This window comes from Catharus ustulatus, chromosome 10, assembly GCF_009819885.2.
Source record: "Catharus ustulatus isolate bCatUst1 chromosome 10, bCatUst1.pri.v2, whole genome shotgun sequence".
Classification (NCBI taxonomy): Eukaryota; Metazoa; Chordata; class Aves; order Passeriformes; family Turdidae; genus Catharus; species Catharus ustulatus.
The window spans coordinates 5,257,846-5,280,454 of NC_046230.1; the positions used below are offsets into that span (position 1 = coordinate 5,257,846).

Consider the following 22,609-nt stretch of genomic DNA (forward strand, 5'->3'; position numbering starts at 1 on the left):
TTTCGGGAGCAGGCAGAGCCTGCGAGCTATCGCTCCCTCCCGAACGATTTGCTGCCCGGATTTTTGAGAACGACGCCCGGCTACTCTCGTTTAATCTTGCCGAGGGATGACGAGCGGTACAATTTCTCCCCCTCCTTCGAAGAATTTGAAAAGAAACAATAAAAGCGAAGGGAGTTTTGTATTTTAACCGTCGGAGGGGAAAGTACGCGGTGCTGAGGAGAGGGACGAGGGGCAGCACTCCAGGCGCTTTCCCCCGCGGATATTGAGCGCGGCAGCTGGGGCTGTCCAGAGCGCGGTTCCCACGGAAAAAGTGGGGTAAAAAAGAAGTTTCCACGCGTGTCACCCTACCACGGCCACGGCCAAGCCCGCGGGTGCCGGTCGGGGCGAGCAGCGCTCGGGCATCCCAGCCGGGCCACCGGGACCACGCGTGGCACAGAGATCCCCCAGAACGGGCCACGACCCTGGGGGACAGCTGCGGGAAGGGCCCGCCTGCACGCACATTTTTTTTGTTTGTGGGTCCCGTATCAGCGGCTGCTGGGGGTGGGGAGGAGCTCGGGGATCCCACCCTGGGATGGGGCGAATTTCCCCGAGGCAGCGGAGGGAAGATCCCGCCCGCCGCCCCCGCTCTGAGCGCGGGGGTCCTGGCGCGGGCTGGGAAATTCGCGGCGCATTTCTGGGCTCAACGAAAAAAGCCTTTGGGACGGAGCCGGCGGCAGCAGAGCCAAAGCCTCGGGCGCTGCCGGCCCCGTCCAGGTGAGCGGACTCCACATCCTTGGCCCCTTTCTTCTTCCTCCTCCTCCTCCTCGGCTCGGCACGCACAGGGAAATGAAAGTCATTTATTGCGAAGGAGGAAAAGAGAGCGAAGGTGGTTTATTCTGTTATTATTATTAATATTATTTGGAGCAGGGGGTAGAGCCGAGAGCCCCCAGGAGAGGCGGCGGGCCCGGAGCGGCCCGCGGCGGGGGCTCCCCTCGGGCAGGAGGCGAAGTTTGGGGCGGAGAGGAGCGGGGGGACCCCGGAGGGGCCGGGCCAGGCGCCCCCCGCCCGTGCCGGGAGCTCCCCCCGACATCTCGTTTCTCTCCCCGGTCACTGTCGGACGCGGGCAGCGGGGGTAGGGGGCGGCCCGGGGGGGCCTTTTCCGAGCAGGTTTGTTAACCAAAGCAGGTGCTAAAAACCAATAAGCCCGGAACAAACGCGGTGCCCCCCGGGAGCCGGGACAATTGTTTCCATTTAATAAATATTTTCCCCACGGGCGTTTCGCGGGAGGCAGGCAATTATTCAAAGCAAGCCGGGACGCGGGCCGGCTCCCGGGGTTAAGCGGGGCTGCGGAGCGGGGAAGGCGGGGGCTGGGGAAGCGGGAGAGCGGCCGGGAGCGCGGGGAAGGCGGGGGCAGCGGGGGAAGCGGACAGCGGTGGGCGCACGGCGGAGCGCAGCGCTCGCAGCCCCGACGGCGGCGGAGCCTGCAGGGCGCCGGGACCGGCCCCGCTCCGCACACCCCAGGGATGGGGGAGGATGAGGAAGGTGGGGACGATCCCGTTCTCCTTCCCCTTTCCTCCATAGCTGCTATTAGCGCAGCAACTCACAAAAGCCTTCCTTTTAATCCGCGCCTTGGAAGGCGGGGGTGGGGGGGATCCTCCTGTCCCCTCCTTCCTCTTCTTCTTCCTCCTCCTCCCTTCACTGTCCCCTCCCCTCCTCTTCCTCTCGCCCTTCCTCTCTCCCTCTCTTTTTAAGCGGGCCCCCTCCGCGCTGATTGGGCGCCCGGCCGCGCTGTGACCGCCCTGCCGCTATGTCAGCCTGCCCGCCGCAGCCCCGCGCCTTTGAACTGCCCCGCACCGCCCCGCGTCCCCACCGCCGGCCCGGTGCTGCGCCCGGCGGCTCCCCGCCCGCCTAGTGCCCGCCGGGCCCCGCGGGCTCCGCTCCGCGCCGCTCCGCGCTGCTGCGCGCCCCGCCCCGCCACGGCTCCCGCCGGGGACGGCCTTGGCGGAGGACCTGTGATGATCAGCTGAGCCCGCTCCTGCCGCTCCTCCGGCTCCTCCGGCCTTCTGCCGCCGTTCCTCCTCCTCCTCCTCCTCGTCCTGCCGCCGCCGTCCGGCGCCCCGAGCCGCCGCGCCCCGCAGAGCCGCCCGCCCGCCCGCCCGGCCGAAGCATGTCCAAGCCCAGCGACCACATCAAGCGCCCCATGAACGCCTTCATGGTGTGGTCCCGCGGCCAACGGCGCAAGATGGCCCAGGAGAACCCCAAAATGCACAACTCGGAGATTAGCAAGCGGCTGGGCGCGGAGTGGAAGTTGCTCTCCGAGGCGGAGAAGCGCCCGTACATCGACGAGGCCAAGCGGCTGCGGGCGCAGCACATGAAGGAGCATCCCGACTACAAGTACCGACCCCGGCGCAAGCCCAAGAACCTGCTGAAAAAGGACAGGTATGTCTTCCCTTTGCCTTACCTCGGGGAAACAGATCCCTTAAAGGCCGCCGGGCTTCCCGTGGGGGCCACTGACTCGCTGCTGAGCTCCCCGGAGAAGGCCAGGGCTTTCCTGCCTCCCACCTCAGCACCTTACTCCTTACTTGACCCCAGCCAGTTCAGCTCCAGCGCCATTCAGAAGATGACTGAGGTTCCTCACACCTTAGCCACCAGCACCCTGCCCTACGCCTCCACCTTGGGATACCAGAACGGGGCGTTCGGCAGCTTGAGCTGCCCCAGCCAACACACCCACACTCACCCCTCGCCAACTAACCCGGGCTATGTCGTGCCATGTAACTGTACCGCTTGGTCGGCTTCCAGTTTGCAACCTCCAGTTGCCTACATATTATTCCCAGGCATGACCAAGACTGGGATAGACCCCTATTCTTCAGCACACGCGACTGCCATGTAACACCCACCCACCCACACCCCCACAGGCGTGTGTGTGTGCGCGTGTGTCCCCCAAACCCGGCCGGCAGCTGGAACTGGGATTCCTCCGTGTGTGCATGTACATAAAAGCTGCAGGAGCAAAAAGGCCACCCGAACCAGGACTCTGCCGCCCGCCGCCGGGCCGGGACAGACGCGGACGCTGCCTCGGAGATGCTCTCGCCTAAAGCTCGCCTCGAGAGCTGGCCCCAGGCTCGGGGGGGATCTGCAATCGCGAGGGCAGATAGGAGCCCGGCACTTGTAAGAGTTGTAAATGTGTTTAAAAACAGAAAAGAAAAGCGAACCTTGAACTGCCCTTTCGGGACAAAGCGGGGAGAAAAAGACAAAAAAAAGAGGGAGAGAGGCGGTTTCGATTTTAATTTATTCTCTTAATGTCTATGAGTTCTCCAGGGTCTCATGTCACTTGGACTTGACTTTGGGAAGTCCCAGTCTTACTCTGATTTTAATTTTTTTTTCTTGTTGTTTTCCTTTTGCACATTGAAAAATGAGATCAGCTGTGTTATATATATATAAATATATATATATTTTGCCACCACGTACTACTAGGTAAAATTGCTTTTCATGTCAGAAAAAAAGGCTCTTCAAAGTTAAAAAAGAAAAAAAAAAGAAAAAAAAAAGACGGGGAGAAACATTTATATTTAAAACATATGATAGTGTTTGCTTAATTTAAAACAGATAGTCCTTAAATTTGTGTGATCCAGTGAGACTAGATCTAAGTTTACTTTAGACAGAGCGTCAGGTATGAAGTCAGGCAGTAGAATTGTAAAAAAATTATTACTACTACTACTAACGAAAAACCGAATAAAAACCGATGGCAATTTAAATATGTTTTCACAATGTCTTGGGCAAGAAGAAACAGAAACTAAGATGTATCCGGCAGGATTTTACCTCGTTAAACCTTTTCATTTGTTGAACAAAGACGTTTTGAATAAAGACAATCTGTCATCAAACGAGGCAAGTGCGTGGTGTGAGTGCGGGGACGCAGCCCCGCGTCCCACACCGGGGCCGGGAGCGACCCCCGCCCGCAGCCCCCGGCTCTGCTCTCCCCGGGCCGGGGCACTCTGGAGCCGAGCCGAGCCGTGCCGAGCCGGGCTCCGAGCGGAGCCCGTCGGGGAAACGCGGCTGCGGGAGGAGCAAACTTGCGAAAAGCCGGGATGGAGCGGAGCGGAGCCGGGGGGATGCGGGAGCTGCTCCCCCCGCCCCGCCCCACCCCCGGCCCGTCGGGAACCGGCTTTTGCCAAGTTGCCTCCGCGGAGTTGAAGTTTTAGCGGTGCGAGGAAATATCTGGAACGGGGAGGGGAGCGCCGGCGGTGCTGGAAGGGGGTGGTTTGGAATGAGCAGCTTGTGCGGATCGCTTAGCGGTGTTTGGGGGTTTTTAGAGAGTCGGGGGGCAGAGACAAGGGCGAGGAGGAAGAGGCAGGGGATCCGTCTGGACGAGCTGAATAGCCGGAGCGCTGCGTGTTTGGATGTGCTTTGCTCATTAAGTGCTCTTTGGAGACCGATGTTGGAATTAAACGGCGTAACACAATTAACATACATGGGGCTTGAATGGGAGGGTAAGCGGGGGAAGAATAGATAGATAAATAAATGAGAGATCAGGCGAAGGTAAACAAAAGGGGAGAGGAGAAAAGGGCTGAAAGGAGAGGTTAGAATGGCTGCTCCAGCCTTGTTTAGCATGACAAAACGGCTCTTACAAATGAGGACAATTAAAGGAGCTGGCTTGGGGAGGGCCTGGGAGCCGCGGGACGATCCGCTGGGACACGCGGGGCTGGATGCGGCCGGCGTGGGGCGGCGCGGCGGCGGCGGGCGCTGATGTAACCCCAGCTGACAGGCGCTGTCAGCCCGGCTGATAACACCGATAGCTCAGTGTCCTCCGACATCCGCCCGCATTAGGCTGACAATGGTCGGAGGCAGAGCCGGGCGGGGGGAGCGCCGGCCCCGGCCCACGCCGGCCGTGGGGCAGAGCGGGGTCCCCGAGCCCGTGTCCCGCTCCCCAGCACGGCTGGGCTTTGGGGACACCCCGCAGCCCTGTGCCCAGACACCCTCGGGGCCGCTGCGGGGCAGGACGGGCTCGGTGGGGGCCGGGGCCTCGGGGAAACTGCGGGGCGAGGCGGTGAGCGCGGAGTGACAGGGCTGGAAACTTTGGCGGGCATCTTCCCTCCCTACTTTCCTTCTTTCTTTCGCTCTCTTCTTTCTTCCTTCCCCTTTTCTTTCCCTTTTCACACCTTCCCTCCCACTTTCCTTCCTTCCTTCCTTCCTGCTTTCCTTTTTACCTTCTTATCTTCATTTATTAATTCTATCTCCTTCCCTGTCCCTCTCTCATTTCTCCCTTCTCTCCTTCCGTTCTCCTTCTCCCTCTCTCTTTCTCTTTTCCTACTTCGCAGACTCTTTACTCTCCCTCTCTTCCTGTTCCCATTCTCTTTTCCTCGCTGCCTCGCCGTGTTCTCACCCCGCTCGCCCCTCCGCAGCCTCTGCTCGCCGTGTTTCGTTCCCGTTCCCTGCGCCGTGTTCTCCCTCCAACCCTCCCGCCCGGCTGCAGGTGTGTAGCTGTTTAACTCGTGGAGATAAATAAATTAAATAATGATCTTGACACTGCAATGAACCGATTACTGACTTTGATGTCAAAGGGAAACCAAAAACAGAAAGAAAGAGGGGGAGAGAGAGAGAGAGAGAGAGAGGGGTGAAAAAAAGCTATTCCCTCGAGGGGGAAATGCAGCTCCTTGTCAAACCTGTTTCCCCACAACTGTCTCCTTCTTTCAATAAAATCATTAAACAAAGGCCGCGGGGTTATGCGCACCACGCCTTGGGTGCGCGGCCGGGCGCTGTCCCGGGCTGGGCTTCGCTACGGAGCCTCGCCCGCACCCGCGGAGCCGAGCGGGGCCGAGCGGGGCCGAGCGGGGCCGGCCGGGAGCGGAGCACCGCGGCCTCGTCACTCCTGCTGCCGGGCCCGCTCCCCCCAGCTCCCCTCACCCCAATTCCTTCTTTTCTTTTCTTTTCTTTTCTTTTCTTTTCTTTTCTCTTCTCTTCTCTTCTCTTCTCTTCTCTTCTCTTCTCTTCTCTTCTCTTCTCTTCTCTTCTCTTCTCTTCTCTTCTCTTCTCTTCTCTTCTCTTCTCTTCTCTTCTCTTCTCTTCTCTTCTCTTCTCTTCTCTTCTCTATTCTCCTCTCCTCTCCTCTCCTCTCCTCTCCTCTCCTCTCCTCTCCTCTCCTCTCCTCTCCTCTCCTCTCCTCTCCTCTCCTCTCCTCTCCTCTCCTCTCCTCTCCTCTCCTCTCCTCTCCTCTCCTCTCCTCTCCTCTCCTCTCCTCTCCTCTCCTCTCCTCAGTGCTGCCTGCTGGACCACCTAGACACTTAAAATCATCCACTCTGGCCTTGCTTTGAACAAAACAACAAATAAGAGAGGGGGAGCAAAGATCTCGGGAGGCCGAGGGGAGCGGGAGAGCCCTCGCTGGCACCCAGGTGTAGCTGTGCGATCGCCAGGGAGCTCTGCTGCAGGAGAGACAAAGACAGGAGGGGAATTAAGTGATGTTAAAAAACTTTATTTTAAAGGACACATTAAGCCCATAGAAGTCTCTGAGAGATATTACTTATTTCTGCTTATTAGTGATAATAGCCCAGTAAATTTGCTATTGAGTGTATCAAAGGCATTCAAAGAGACTTTGAAACATCAAAAAGATTGCAATTCTGATTTTACGGTTTTATTCCAGGCCCGACCTCCTGGCTACATTCCTTGATTGTAGTGTTTAAAAGTGAGCGGTGATCAGAAACACGTCCTCCTCCTCCTCCTCCTCCTCCTGCGCTCGCAGCGGCCCCGACCGGCCGGGCCGGGGACCCTGGCGGGGCTGGCGAGGGCAGCGGCTCCAGCAGGGTCCCTCCGCCGCAGCCACCTCACCGCCTCCCCTAAAAGCCACCACAAACCACCCAAACGCTGGCAATGTGACACCCCGAGGCAGGGGCAGGGTCTGTCCCCGGGCTGCAGGAGCCCGGCGCTGCCGGGGGACGCGGGCTGAGCTCCCCGCGCTGCGCCGCGCTCCGCAGCGAGGGAGCCTCGGGGCTTTTCATGGCTCTGTAATTTGCCTTTTTTATTATTATTTTTTTCCTCTCTCTCTCTCTTTCGGTCCTTAATTTTACCTCCTCGTCTCTCTTTTCTCCCTTTACACGCCTCTATTTCAGTTGGGGTGTTTTATACCGACATCAAAGGGACAACGCAGTCTTTATTATTATTATTATTCCTTTCTCTCTTTTTTTTTTTTTTTTTCCTTCCCTTTTTATTAGGGCAAAATACTTCATTATTCCTGAACGCTCCTCGTTCGGAAAGCTAAACAAGAAATAACGTGCAGGGTCTGTGCAGGTCCACGCTGCAACAAGGCAACATGTGTACGCCTAAAAGCCCCGAAATTAAATCCAGGTTGATCCCAATGTAAAAGAGGAGAGCGAGGGAGCGGGAGCCGGCTCTTTGAGTGGCTGAGAGAAAGAGGGGAAGAGATGAGTAGCTGGTAATTATTGAAATATAAGGATGAGATTAATTCAAAGGAAACAAACTATGAAAACAATTGGAGCCGAGTGAAAAGCAAAACCCAGATTAGAATTTGCTTGTGGTTTGTTGTCTGTCTGCTTTCTTTCCTCCTCCCCACCCATTGTCACAGTGCAAGGCAATGGGATTTGCACACTTGAGGTGTAATAGCATTACTGCATTAATTAAAATTTTCATTTCACGTCCAGATTGTTTACTTATCTGCTGGAAACATATGTCGGGAGAAGTTGAGATTCTGGATTCTGCTCCGCTGCCCAAGGTGCAGCGCAGTACAGGGGGGGAGAGGATGACTTCAGATTTTTTTTTCATTGCATCCTCCAGCCTTATCTCTCCGCTGTAAATTATAAGGAGACTCCATTGAACTGAATATGAAGATTATATTTGCGAGCGGCGCGTCCTGGAGCGGCCCCGGTCCCACTTTGAAATGAAGCGAGCCTTGCGGAGCCCGAGCCCCCCCGCGCTCCCTCCCCGAGCGCTCGCAGCCCCCGCGAGTGGGGGGCGGCACACGGGACCCCCCGATCCCGTCCGGCTCCCGGGGGAAGGGAGGCAGGGAGGGAGCTCCGGCTGCGCCCGGCAAGAGCAGCGAGGCTCCCCCGCCTCCCAAAAGCTGTCCTTGCCCGGGCGGGCCCCCAAAACAGCCCGGGGAGGAAGAGCATCCCCCTGCGTGCCGCTGGGACAGCGGATGGGTCCCGCCGTCGGTGCGGGCGCTGCGGGGCTCCGGCGGGGCCAGGGATGCTCGGGAGCCCGCAGCGCTCGGTGGGAAGCGGCTGTTTGTCTGTCTGTTCGTCTGTTCCACCCCATTTTTTTCTCCTTTATTTTATTTTTTTTGGTGTTTTATTTTCCTATTTTCCGCAATTTTTTTTTTAATTTTATTTTTTATTTTTTTTTAAGAGACCCCTGAGAAGGCAGCGAGGTGCCGTCCTCTCCGCCGGGTCTATCTGTAATTGAATCTAGGTCAGTTATTCTAAAGCATGGGAGAGGCTGATTCCCTCTTTCCGACATCAGCCCGGAATTTGGGAGGCGGGGGGGTGGGGGGGAGTGCAGGAGAGGGGGGTCTTGCAATTTCATTTAAAATGTAATGGTGGATGAACCGATAAGCAAATAGGGGGGAAAAAAGGCTCTGCTTAAAAGAAAAAAAAAAAAAAAAAAAAAAAAAAGGCATGCTTTTAATATGCTTCCAGATGGGGGGAAAATGATTTACATGGGAGTTTATTTCCTCTTTGCTGATATGAAAGAATTACAGATACAAAACCCACTGATCTATAGAATAAAAAAAAAAAAAAAAGAAATGTTATTTTCCTGTAAAGGTATCAGTTCATTTATATTCATTTAACCATCCATCCATCAATTCACTTTCTCACTCCCTGCACATTCTCTCTGCCTCTGGTAAACCTACCCCACCAATATACTTTTCTGGAATATACAATGAAGTTTCCTTAAAAAAATGAAATTATATGACATTCAGCTGGAGTAGGTAAAGTGAAGTTTCCCTTCTCCTCCTCTCCCCAGCTCCTCTTTTATGTTCTAGACTTTGAGTAAATTAGCAATGTGAAAAAGAAAACGGTTTAGTTGGGGAAAAAAAAGTCTGTGTATATCTATAAATAATAGATGCAGTATAGGTGTTACAGATGTGTATATATGTATGTATATAATGTATAGAGAGCAGGGTTTGTGTGCTCAACATGTATGTGCTGCTCGTGTGAGACCAGCAGTTCATTCTCTGCCTCTAGCAGAAAACACACACTTACTGTACAGCTATTTACAGCACTCACAAACCCGGGTTTAACCACCAGCCAGCCCGTGTGCTGCAGACATGCACCATCTCTATGATCATGAGGCTCTGAACTGGAGCAGCACATCTGGACTGAAACATAAAACCTTTCCTGCAGTGCCAGCCCGTGTGCTTGGTGCCCATATTTTGGGTGCTCTCTGGAGCAAGCTCGGCCCCGCACAAAGCACACGGCACAGCTCAGCCCAGCAGCTCTGACCTCCCAAATCCGAGTCCAGCTGTATTTGTTCGCTTTTTGGATGGAACCTGCAGCTGAGATCCAAATTCCCCTGCAGGAGAGTGGCTGGAGAGCAAAGCCAAACCTCTCCCCTGAACCTCCAAGCACCGAACCAGCCCCACCTGGGCGAGCTCTTCTTCTTCGCTGGGCGTGAGGTGGGGACAGGGGTGACTTCCTTCTCCCTGTGCTCTCGGTGTGACAGCCCTTCCTGGCAGGAATGGCTCCAGGGAGGATGAGCAGAGGCTGCCAAACCATCCCTCATTTCCCAGACACCTGTGCCGAGGCTGGGAGCGGAGGGATGCAGAAAAACTTCTTTTTCTGCTTTAAATGCAGTGGCAAGAGCTGTGTAAGGAGTTGCTTTTTCCTTGTTAAAAGCAGGTAAATAGAGAGACAGACAGATTTGGAAATGCCTCTCTCTATATAGATAAAAATACACATCTTTATCTGCGGGCAGATACGGATATAGATCCGCACAGAATTTTCCTAGCGGTGGCTGCTAGAGAGCTCCAAGCCGGTGCTCGGGGGGTCCTTGCCAGCCTTTCCCAAAACTCCCAGTGCAAATAAAGGCACCAGGCAATCCCCCCCAGATCAAACAGGCTGGTGGCACTGCAGAGCCCAGCACCTGGTGGGGGCCTGCCCTGCCAGAGCTCCACATCAGAGGCTGGAGTTCCCAGCTCAGTGCTGGAAGTGACACCTGCAGATGTTCCCCTGCCTCGTGTTTCCAACCCGGGCCTGAACAAATACATAATCATATCACATAGCATAATTAATAGTGCTATCACCATGAAGGACTCTTAAAGGGAAGGCTGTTGAAAGAGAGTTCCTGAAGATAATCCTTTTAAAAGGTTTCCTTAAAATGCAACCACTAGCGGGAATAAGGCAGGTTTAGTTCCAACATCTTAATGCCTCTGCAGAGCAGAGTTTTAGATCTTGTAAATGTCTTTCCTTTAATAGTGGCTTGACTTTTGATTTGGGACTTGCACTTTTTGGAGGATCTTGCTGCTGTTGTGGCTCTCAGCAGAGAAGGTGCTCGAGGAGGCCCAGCCTGGCTCCCCGCTCAACTGACCTGTCAGGGACTCATTCCTGCTGGAATTCAGTGTGGTCCCATCCTGTCCTGCTGGACTGCACTTGTGTCTAATGACCCTTTTGAACAATTTTCAGAGTGCTGCTTAATTTGATTTTTTCTCATTCTGGATGACACCCCAGCTCCTGGCCCACTGGGAACGGGGTTCAGCTGCTCCCCAGCTCTTTCCTTAGCGCTGTCTCCCGACTCCTCCACGGTGCTCAGAGAATTCCTGCCAGGGCTGGTGAGTAAATCACTTTATTTTGGCTTTCTGAAATGATGTCTGTGTGCAATGGGCAGAGCCACGTGGTGATCTGCATGTCCAGGGGATAAATGGGCACCAGGGGTGCTCCCTCAACCCTTCTTCCTCAGCCTCCCACCCCAGGAGCTCTTCCCATGGTTATTTGGCATCCTCATATTTCCCAATTTTTGCATGGAGAGGGCAAAGCTTGAGGAACTGGGACCTCCTGCTGGAGCAGACCCCTGGCAGGAGACCCTGGGAGCAGCCAGGTCCTGCCTTTTGCTGTCATTGCTTTTCTGGAGCTCCAAGCCAGGATCCAGCCTCCTGGTTTTCAGCTGGAAAAGTTCAGATTTGTGAAAAAGGTTGTCAAATTGTTGTGGAAATAAGTGAGGGCTTTTGGACTAAGGTGGCTGGACACCTCCTCCCAAGAGCAATAACTAAAAATTCAAAATAAAATGAAATTCAGTTAAATCAGATATTTTTACTTTGTCTTACAGCCGTGGACAATCCTTTAGACTATCCCAGTGCAAATTTCTGGGTCGGTGGCAGCTGTGGTGTCTGATCTCTCCAACGCCACAGGGCCTCTGGAAAACCAGGGATCTCCATTCCCAGGGAAGTGAGAACCAGGCTGTTGTGCTGTGGTGCTGTGTGTAGGGAAAAATATTTTGAAGGCAACAAGAGGTCTTTGCTGTGCTCTGTGCTTTGTCCCCTCTCATGGAAGGTGGCACTGCTGCTGTTTGCTCAAGTTTTCTTTTTCTTGGTTTATCTTTTGGCTGCCACATCCAGGTTTTCTTCCTTAGCAAGGTCAGAGCCCTCTGATTTAGAGTATTTAATTGCTTCTAATTTCTCCAAATTTCCGTGTAGGCATTTTAATGCTTGCCTCCTTCCTTCCCTGTGAGCTATTAGCGTGAGTCAGTTTTTTTCCTGACATAGACCAGGGTTTTTCCCCTCTCCTCCTACTCCTTCCAGCCCTACTTACGTGGGAATTCCCCCAGCAGGCACTGAAAGAAGAAAGGGAATTAGATCTTTATCAGAGCCTTACTTTCACCCAAGATTTCCTTAGATCAGGGAGTTAAACAGAGGCCAACAGAAGCCAAACAAATGCTTTCTCTCCTACCTAGAAAGAACCTTCCTGCAGCCAAAAGTATTCCCTCTGCTCCTTTGGAGGCAAACCAGGAGCTGTGTCCTTCTTCCAGATGTACCAGTGTCAGTCCCCTGTCATGGCTGGATTTCACAGGTTCTCTCCTTGCCCACCAAGTGCCAGGCAAAACAAGAACTACATTTCTAGCAGGAAAAAAATAAATAGAAAAATAGAGAAAAAGAAAATTAAATCCCAGCGTTGCTTCGAATCCCTGCCAACTTTCCAGGCCTTCGTAACTCAGCCAAAATAAGGGCCACAAACCCATTTTTCCTCATTTGCAGGTCACCTTGAAGGGTAGATGAGGAGCTCTTTCAATAGCGTTTCTTTCAAGGGGATTTCAGTGAGAAAAGCAGCAATGATTGAAATTCTCTGTTTCCTTCCAGACCCTCAGGTTTTCCTGGAGGATACACAAACACCGGGACAACTCCCCACTGTGGATTTTCTCTCCGTTGCGGTGACATTGCCTGACTCGAGGGACTACAGAGGTTTGGCACAAACATGCTTTAATATAATTTTTTAATCACCTCTTGGCCTCCCAGCCCACGCATTCCTCTTCAAATAGCAGTGGGGCTGGAGGAGATGCCTGCAGAAAATGGGGCAGCATCCTCTTCCCTCTCAAAACGCGGCTCCTCCGTGAGCTCTCCTGGTGTCCTGGTGACAAACACCCTCTGGGCTGAGCAGATGAGCACCAAAAACCATGGAAAGGAGGTGCAAATCTGAATGGTGAGGGGAAGACGTGCCCTGATGCCTTCTCTCCTGGGGACAGGACGATGGGTAGGTGCTCAGTGGCACCAGGATGTTTCTCTCTGCTCCCAGCCTGTGTCCATCCTCTTTCTTCAGCGTGCAGTTGAGTGGGGACGGGGCCCCACAGGTCCCTTCCCTTGCTGGGGCATTGGGAACAGAATGGAAATTGTCCAGGTGCTTTTCCCAGGCTCAGCTGACAAGTGATGAGCAAACCTTCCCCTCCACGTGTGCCCATGCATATGGATAGACACACACACATACGTGTGTATATAAATAGATCTCTTTAAATTTAAATAGATTTATGCCCAAGGACAGGAGGGTGGGTATGAGGTCATTACAAAGAAAGAAGGTGTAACACATCCATATGTTCTGTTGTGGGGATTAAATCTATAGCAGGCTGTATGCAGTGCTAATACTCCTATTAATTTCTATTTTTCATTGTTGTTTGCACATTTGTCAGGCTCCGATGAAGGGATAATGAAGCGAGCGGATGTTAACTGCAAATTAATCAGCCCTGCCTTGGAGTGGAACACAGGTTCCTGTTTGCTTCCCCTCCTCACCCAGGAGCCATCCCCACCAGGAATGCCTCCTGGATGCTGTGACAGAGCAGGGGAAGAAAGGAAAAAGAAGAAGGAGAGACACCCTGGCTGAGAAACTCCCAATTCTCTTAGAAAGTGTCGAGTTTGACTTGGAAGAAAGCTGAGGAAGCTGAGGCCGTGCTGATTTTGCAAGAGGAGCTTGCTGGAAACGCTGTTCTGATCATGGACAGGTTGGACCTTTTGTTGTCTTTAACTCCTGAAGTGTCAGATCCTTTTGAGAGTTTATTTTTTCCCTGGGGTGTGTCCCTGCCCATGGCAGAGGGTTGGAATGAGATGACCTTCAGGGTCACTTCCAACCCAAGCCATTCTGTGATTCCCTGACTCTCTGATTAACTGTATTTACAAATATTGTGACTTTTTTATGGCAAACTGTTTTGGTTTCTTTTGGAGCTTGGTGTCTGTGAGCCTGGTGGTGTCTGGTGTGAGGTGGGAGGTTTCCCTGTGCAGGATGAACGGCAGCAGAGCCGGAGAAAGCCCGGCTCCCTCGGGAGAGACCGGAGCAGGAGCTGATACAGGGTCAGCCCCCAGCCCAGAATGCATCCCCTCATGGATACACCCTGCCAGCATCCCCTGGGCAAACACTGGTGCTGTCAGCACCTGCTTTCTGCAGTTTGGACTTGGAGCCAGGCAAACATGGGGATTTCTGCTCGGGTGCTGCGTTTCTGGTGAATTGAATTCAGTTCCATGCAGGAATTTAACTGCCTGGTCTCATCTTGTGCTCGAGGAAGGACACAAATCCAGATTTTGGATTGATCATTAATTGTTCACCCTCGTGATAATCATTTAGAGCTGGTTCTGGCACCAACTTAGATTTCCTTCTGGAAAACTTCCCTCCCCTTCCCCATATCTCAGGATGCAGGTCTTTGCAGCCAAGTCCATCCCTGCTGTGGCAACCTGGGGAGCCTCCAGTTCCCTGCAGCAGCAGCAGCACCCAGACCTGATCCTCATTTCTTGGTTATTAATGTGCCACCCTGCCAGCTCCCAGGGTGCTTGGATGGCATCCATAGATCATTTACCTTGCCAGGGAGGAAATACTTGGTCAGAAATGACCATCAATAAATTCATGTAGCTGTAGCAGCTCTCCTCCTGTTCAGGGCACACACTAGCCCCAGTAAATGGGTGTCTGCCTCATAAATACAGAAAACTTTCTGTGCTCCTAAAGATGGGCATTTCATGGACAAGTTCATGCTGCCCAGAGCCAGCAGCACTAGGGGCTCACGTCCAGAATAATTAGGGAATGCTGCAAGATTGAAATGTGTTGCTGTTTATTGGAGAAGAGGCATTGTAGGTGATTTGGTCATTCCTCAAAGGGATTTCTCCCAGCCTTTGTCCCTTCCTTTTATCACCTTCCTCGTTCCAGTCCTTGGCACAGCCCTCCCTCTTTTATTGATCAAACACTTGATCAATTGAACAATTAATCACCTGGTTGACCCAGATTTTTTACATATCTGCCCCAACATTTTTTTTTGTCTTCCCAACCCAGATTTATCACCAGTCCTTCCTTTTTGAAATGCCAGGTTTTGACAACAGTGCTCCCCGATCACTGTCCTTCCACACATCTCCCAGGATATTGTCTTTCCTGTCATCTCCGTGCCTTATTTGGAGGCACTGGGTGACAGCTTTCTGCAAAGCCTGCCTGGAAAAGCAGCCAAACCTCACAGTGTACCCTGTGCTTGGGTCAGAAAATCTGTTTAGGCTCCATCCTCTGCACTTGGCTCATCGGGATTAAAACCAGAACTTTCTCATTGTCTCTTTCCCTCTTTTTCTTCCCTCCTTCCTTACATCTTTCCCCTCCTGCTGAGTGCAGAGAACACATTTTCTCACAAATGCTTAACTCCGTGGATTTCAAAAGGGATGGATTTTGTTCCTCACCCACCATCTCCACTCTGGGCTCTCCAGGCTGAAACATCTCCATTCGTTTTGTGGGCCAGGGGGAAAACAAAGCCGTGGAGAGGGACGTAAGCATCCTGGAATTCACTTCTCTGCTGGCACAGTGTTGACCCGTGGCCACTTCTGGGGCTCTTGCATAACGCTTTAAGCCTTGTGCTTCTTTTGTTTTGTGCCCAGCCCAAGAATTCAGTTTTTAATAAGAAATCCCAGAAGTGTCTGTGAAGGATCCGGGCTCCCGCGCATGGCGGGCGCGGCGCAGACGTGGGAGCTCCTGTGGTCCCATGGTCTCCATCTCTGGGATTAATGAGGGGCCAGCGTTCTCCTTGCCTTCTCCTCTTGCAGAAGCGTGCAGTGGAATCAGAGCTGCCTCTGCCTCTTCAGGCATCTTCTCCACGGCATCACGTGCACGCAGCTGCTGCTTGGAGAGCCTTGGAGAAGAGGGAGAAAGGCAAGGCAAGGATCTGTTCTGGTTTCCTTTCCTTGCTGTCCCCAGTAAGCTTTGGGTGCAGCTTATCCTGCCTAAAGTCTCGAGGAAGTCACCTGGTAAACCTGACTCCAGCTCTTTGTCCTCTGGGATTCAGCTGTACCTGAATTCAGACAATCCTTGTGGTCTTTCAAGAGCTTGCCCAGAGCAGCTGTGGCTGCCCCTGGATCCCTGGCAGTGTCCAAGGCCAGGCTGGACAGGGCTTGGAGCAGCCTGGGGCAGTGGAAGGTGTCCCTGGAGTGACATGGTCATTAAGCTCCCTTCCACTCTTGACCCAAACAGCAGAGATCTGTCTCTCCTCGCACGCCAGGGCTGGATCTGGTGATCAGATCTGTGCAAACTTCATTGGAGCGTGGGATCTCAAATCACACAGACTTGTCTAAAAATAAAATACAGGCTCTACAACGTCTCCAAGCAGTTTAGTTCATTTTTGTGGCAAGATGGGAGATATTCCTAAATGGAATCAGGAATGAAGGAAGCAGCCAGGCACATTTTAATTCTAATTTTTCCTATATATCAAGCGTTAAATTAACAAGTGAGGGAGAACCCTCCTGAAGAGTATCTGTGGTTTAGACAGGCAGATCAGGATAAAATTACTCTGGGCTTGCCTGTGGTTTGTCTGGATCCTCCTGGAGCTGCACCAGTAAAGAGCAAAATTGTGCTGCTCTTTGAGGCTTGGGGTTTGGTGCTGCAGATCCTCCCTTGCTGGTGTTAGGGAACAATTCCCTGCGGATGGCTTTCACCCAGGCAGGGGGCACAGCTCCCCAGAAGGGGAAAAAAGGGTGAAGGGCTCAGGAGAGAGACTTTTATTTGTAATCACGTGGGTGGATGTCTCAACAGATTTAGAGGATCACAGAATGGTTTGGGTTGGGAGGGACCTTAAATTTCATCCATTTCCACCCCCTGCCATGGGCAGGGACACCTTCCACTGTCCCAGGCTGCTCCAAGCCCCATCCAACCTGGCCTGGGACACTGCCAGGGATCCAGGGGCAGCCACAGCTTCTCTGGGCACCCTGTGCCAGGGCCTGCCCACCCTCACAGGGAACAATTCTTGTGTCTGTCTGATCCAAATTCCCCTGTCTCAGTTTGACCCATCCCTCCTTGCCCTGGGACTCCAGCTCCTGATGAAGAATTCCTCTCTGGCTTCCTTGTAGCCTTTTCAGATTCAGGAAGGTGCTCTGAGGTCTCCACACCTTCTCTGCAGACTGAACAGCTCCAGTGCTTGTTGTCTCCAATGTTCGATGGAGAGAGTGTTTGGTAGGGAAGCCTGATCTTCCCAGGAAATATTTGGCAGTCAGAGGGATGGTTTCTGCTTCTGGATGATCAGTGCAACACACAAATGATTTTAGTATCATCCCACAGATTTCACTTTTTGTGTCTGTAGTGAGAGTGAGGGTTGCTGTCACTGTCCTCCGCTTGGAGTAATTCAGTTTAACATCAGACTGCTCTTCAAAACCTTTTATTTGCTGCATGATCTTTAATTTGCTGTAGTGGTGTTTTTGGAGTCATTAACTCCAATACAGGTCACCCCTGGGTGTGGCAAAGCCAGTCTGGACCACCCACGTGCACCTCACATTCTCCTGGCCTTGACTACAATTGTTGGAATTGGCTTTCCCTGAAGCTCAGTTGTGAAATGCTTCAGTGCTCTGAACATGATTCTTTTTTTCTCACTCCAAGTCCCGAGAGGACTGACTCCAGGGATGCCCACTGCATGAAATATTGTCTCTGCAGCCAGGGAAAGCAATCTCTTGGGTATGAACCTTGAGGCAGAGGAACGGGTGATTTCTCAGCAACCTTTTGATATTGTCACACCTTCAGTCTTTTGGGGATTTATGGACTTTGCCAATACATGGGACTGACTGTGGACACTAAATGCCTGATTTTCTCCAAATTTACAATGATTCCCTTGGCACTATTTGTGTCCTGTAGCAGTGGGAGTGGTGTCGTTATTCCCATTTCATGGAGGGCTGTGCTGCACAGAGACTCCTGGGAAGTGCTCCCAAGCCTGCTCTGCATTGTGACTCCCCCTGCAGTGCCAGTTTGGTGAGGAATGTGTGTTTCCCGATGGTTTTATGTGCTGACCTTAAACCTTTCACTTCTCCTTGTTTTTCAGGTCTGGCTCCCTCAGGGTGACCCTTTTCCCTGGAGAGCAGAAGCAGGAGGAAGCTCCACCTTTTCCAAATCACTGTGTTTGGCCACAGTGATGGACCCTGACACTGTCCATGTCCTTCCAGGAGTATTTCCAGGTGTCATTTACTGTGATAAAATCCTGGCTCACTCTTTAGGAGGTTTCAGCTCATTTAATGTTCCCCACACTAACTCTGAGTGGCCACATGGAGCTGGAGCTCTCCCTCTTTATGGAGGTGTTTTGGGGCTGCCAGCTGCACTCCCTTTGAGAAGCTGCAGGTTTAAGGGGGAAGAAGCACCAAAAACCCCACTCTGCAATGTCTGCTGGATCAACTAAAAGCTGAAACTAAAAACTCATCCGGGAAGAGGTGTGAGAGCTCAGCTCTGCAGAAGGCAATGTTTGAATAATTCCAAAGGTTATTTTCCAGCCCTATTCCTCCAAACCCCAATCTGCTGCATGGTGTCCTGCCAGTCCTTCTGTTCCTCTGCCTTCCCAGACTCACACATGCTCCAGAGGTGGCAGCAGCAGAAGTTTAGATTCCTATCCCACTTTTTCCTGGCTATAAAGTTGACCAGTCACACACATTAGGCTGCAGCAACCCTGTATTTGCTGCAGTCTGGGAAGCAGCAGCAGGAATTACAGCACTCCTGCTGAGGTTGTTATGGATTCTGCTCAGGGCTGCCAAAAAATTCCTGCCACGTGCCCTCCCTGCTGCTGCAAGTACTGAGTTTTACTCCGGCATCATCACTGACTGCCTCATGGACACGTTTATGGCTGGTGTTGAGAATGTATTTCTCATCTCCTCCATCTTTTCCCAGGTCCTTGAGGCATCAGGAGATGACACAGCTGGAGAATCCCAGAAAGAGCCATGGAAGCCTGATGCCAGCAGCCTCCTCTTACTGCCTTTGGGAATGGTCAGGCCCAGGTGGATTTGTGTCCTCAGGGAGCTGCTGCCTCAGGGGAAGCATGGGAGGTGCTTGGCTGGATGTCTTGGGAGCTGGTTCCTTATTGCTGCACACCCACCTGTGGCTTTGTGCGAGCTGCTTCACCCCAGTGACACAGCAGTGTAAGAAAGGAATTGCTGGGTCTTGTCCATGAGACATGGAATTGCTATTTTTTGTCCCATCTTCCACCTTTGCAGTCTCCCAGAGCTCCCATTTGGACTCTGGAGTCACACAGAGACCGTGACAGAAATGTTTAGGTGCTGTTCTAAAGCTGGGTTTAGCTGCATGAATGCTCTGTAAGGCACAGCATTACAGAGAGCAGCTCCCTTTCTCTCCCTCATGGAATGGGTGTCTGGAGGGATGGAATTGCAGCTCCCACCTCACCACACCATTATTGACAGGCATGGCTGGTACATGATTCAGGTTTTTTGGCACGTGCCATGGGGGAGCCACCTGGACAGGACAAGTGTTGTCACCCTCACAGGCCCAGGGATGCCACCCCTGCATCTGGAGGGTGGCAGAGCTTTGGAAAGGCATCCAGGGAGTGATGGGCAGTGTTGGGGAGGTTCCCACATGGCCAAGTCCAGCAGGGGTGGCTGGTCCTGGGCACTGCTGGCTCTGGCACAGGCTGCCCACAGCTGCTGGGTCTGCCTCATCCCTGGAAGTGTTGGATGGCATGGAACTGCATGACCTTCAAGGTCCCTTCCAACCCAAGCCACCCTGAGATTCTGTGGGCTCACAGACACAAATGTGGGTGTTGTGATGCTGGTAAGAGTCAAGGAAACAGCACAAAAGCAGCTTTTCCAGACTGCTCTGCTTCCTACAGCCTTTGGCTGTCCCAGCACACAACTCCAGAGGGCAAGGAAGGTTCAGCTGAAGGTTTTTGTGACAGCCTCAGAGGGAACCTGGTCTGAGGGTCCTCTTGGACTGCTGCATTTCCTGCTCTCAGAGGGCACTGGCAGCACTTGTGAAAAGGGAAAAGCCTGCAGAGCCTGTGGTGCTCTGTGTTAGATTCATTCCCACTGCTCCAGGAAGCCCATCTAAGGAAGATTTCCTGCAGTATTGTAGGAGCCATGACGTGCTCTTAAAGTCAACCCAATGACTGTGCCTCTGTAGGAAGCACAGGGGAGGAAGCCCGAGTTCCATGAGCAGTGTGAGGGCTCTGAGCCACCCTCAGTGCTGCTGTGTGTAAGAGGTGAGTCCCTGCAGTGCCTGCTGTGCTGAGGAGCCTCCTGGAGAGCCTCATTAGGAGGCAGCAGCTGATGAGCTGCAGTGTGGGGGCTCCAGGACACCTTTCCCAGATCAGTGATGAGAGCCAGCCCTTGTACCACACTTGCCACACTTTGTGTCAAAGTGCTCTGTGAAGTGCTGCTGCCCTTGCTCAGATGAGCAAAAAAGGCTTCCCAGGGCTGCCTGGAGGGCCAGAGCTGGAGAGGGGTTCCTGTGTCCTGGAGCAGGATCCCAGGCTCTGCATTTCCCCAGGGAGGGATGTACAAGTCCTGGCAGGGCTGGGAAACAGCAAAGCACCCCCAGCCCTCCCAGCCCAAAAGGGAGAGGTAAAAAAGCTGTGGGAAAAACCTCTTGGAGGGATTTTGGCCACTCCTGTTGTCTCTGGGGAGACTGGCAATACCTCCATGAATTCTCTTGGAAACTGTTCACCCCTTTGCCGTCACTCCATCCACTCTGGGAACATTTCCATCTCCATCTCCATCTCCATCTCCATCTCCATCTCCATCTCCATCTCCATCTCCATCTCCATCTCCATCCCCATCTCATCTCCATCTCCCACTTGTCTTCTGCTTCTACTGCAGTGAGGGGCTGCAGCTCCTCCCACCTGGGCATGGCTGCTTCACTTCCCTGGTGGGTTCCAGCAGCCCTGCCAGGTCCATGGATCATGTATCCAGCCCTCTGCCCTTCCAGAGGTGCTGGAAGCTCTGCTGCTGCCTCCTGTCAGAGCCAGTGTCTCCCAGGGGGTTCCCTTGGTGTCCTGGCTCTCTCACAAACCAAAGAGGTGGCCCATGGCAAATGGCCTTCATCCTTCCTGCCAAGGCCAGCAGCTTCTGGGTGTTGGCAGCCTGAGGCTGCCTTGTCCAGGTGGAAATTGTCTTCTGCACTCAGGAGCTGCAAGATACAAACCCCAAAGCTGCCAAAGAGCAGGAACTGTGGTTCAGTGCAAACAAACCCTGCTGACTGCTGCTCTACATCTGTCTGTGCTGCTGCTTTACAATGTCTGTGCTTTTCTGTCTCCAGTGTGCTGCTGCAGAGCTTCCAGTTTGAAGTTCAGAGCGAAAGAATTTCAAAAGCAGTCCCAGGGAAAGCTCCTGTGAACTCCTGGGGAGGGGGTCAGAGTGGACACAGGAGATTCTGGATGTCACAATAGCATAGAGAAGCCAAATATCACCTCAGGGTGTCCGTGGCTGTGTCCCCCTGAAGTGACAGCCCTGGTCCTGTGCCTGCCACCAAACCCCACCAGCCTGGGCATCCGGGCACCAAAAGCTGCTGCAGCACCAGAGTCAGCCAAAGCCCTGCAGGGGTTTTGAGACAGGCAGGTTTCTGCCTGATGGAAGGCAGGACAATGATTTCATGGCTTTTTTGGCCTTTGTGGTGTCTTGTAATGAGAAGATGCTCAAAATTCTTGCCTGTTCTCTCAGCTTGCAGCGTGGGGGGATGGAGGCTGAGGGAAAACTGATGGGAAAATGTTTACAAGCCTAACTACTGAGTGAGGCCTCTCTAATGGAGGATTTAATCTGCAGGATGTTGTTATCTCTGCTAGATTTTCTGTATCTTAGGTACTCAATAAATGATTGCTAAAGTAATTCAGCATTCTCCTCTCAATCAGAAAACACAGCCCCGTGTCAGGTACCCAATCACACTCTCATTCAGCAAACAGAGCCCAGGCAGGGCAGCCCATGGGTGAGGAAACTCTGCAAACACGCCTGAAATGCAGGCCTGGAGCTTGAAAAGGTGCTGGGAGCTCTCCATGGCCAGAGCTTGTAGGAATGAGGTCAGGAAGAGCTGCAGGAAGCCATCCACATGGAAATTACATCAGAGCCACCCACGGGATGGCAGCTAGGTGTTGCAGTGCTCAGCTATGCCATGAAATATTTCTCTGACTTGTAATTGCTGAAAAAATCTGGTTTTCTGTCTCTCCTTGCCCCGGGGCCGTTCCTGGTGTCCTGCATTCTCCCTGCAGGCGTGTGAAGCACCAGCACTCACAGAGGTGCTTCCCTCCAGTGTGACACTCAGCACCCTTTCCATTGTCTCCATCCCTCTCTTGGCACCCTTCCAGGGATGGACCCCTGGATCCTCCCCCTCCAGCTCCCTGTGCTGCATTCTCAGTGTCCCAGCCTGAAATTCCAGCTGTGTGGGGACAGCCCCATGTCCTGATGCTCCCTTGGAGGATTTTTCCAGCCTCGTTGCCCCTCAGAGGAGTGAGTTTGAGTGCTGGAATTGGAGGTGCCACCGTGGTCCCCTGGGATGTGGCTGCAGCTTTGTCCCCTGGTCCCTGTGGGGTGTGATGTGTCCCCATGAACAGAGCACCTCCATCCTGCCTCTGCAGACCCGGGTCAGCTTTAATACAGTCTGTGAGAAAGGCTTAAAACAGCAAGGTTTGAGATTGAATTATGGTCTAATCTGCCACTAATAGAACCTGACCAGCTCCATTATTCACTGTCAAATCAGTGCATTTGCTATTAAAACACAGTGTGAACTTCCCTAATTTCTGTCGGGTTAGGACCATATCCATCATCCTCGCCTGAACCGACACCAGGGTAGTGCAGATAACACAGACAAATTTAATGTGGTTAATTCACCTCAGGAAGCTTGCTCCAGTGGTGCTGGGGAGGGAGGGGCTGGGCAGTCCTAGGAGGGAAAGGATGGATGAGAGCAAGCTGCAGTTTGACATTGCAGGGGGTAATGGGATTGCACAGGGCCTC

General features: G+C 52.9%; 1 protein-coding gene and 1 long non-coding RNA gene across 2 annotated transcripts; both read left to right on the plus strand.

Annotated features, from left to right (window-relative positions):
- The first annotated feature begins 1,938 nt into the window (after positions 1–1,938).
- Positions 1,939–2,981, plus strand: SOX14 (SRY-box transcription factor 14). The gene is made up of 2 exons (XM_033068700.2): positions 1,939–2,418; positions 2,572–2,981. Exons 1-2 carry the CDS (start codon positions 2,147–2,149, stop codon positions 2,867–2,869), a joined length of 570 nt encoding a protein of 189 aa, XP_032924591.1. The 5' UTR covers positions 1,939–2,146; the 3' UTR covers positions 2,870–2,981.
- A 5,653-nt stretch (positions 2,982–8,634) lies between these two features.
- On the plus strand, positions 8,635–21,471 carry LOC117000976. The gene is made up of 3 exons (XR_004418882.1): positions 8,635–12,659; positions 13,090–13,398; positions 17,716–21,471. It is a non-coding gene; the product is annotated as an uncharacterized LOC117000976 (long non-coding RNA).
- Positions 21,472–22,609: the final 1,138 nt, after the last annotated feature.

Bases quoted from the DNA above. Each gene is read 5' to 3' on its own strand.
- SOX14 (XM_033068700.2), top strand. From the start codon at position 2,147: ATGTCCAAGCCCAGCGACCACATCAAGCGCCCCATGAACGCCTTCATG. The intron at 2,419-2,571 runs GTATGTCTTCCC...ACTTGACCCCAG, and splicing joins AACCTGCTGAAAAAGGACAG to CCAGTTCAGCTCCAGCGCCA.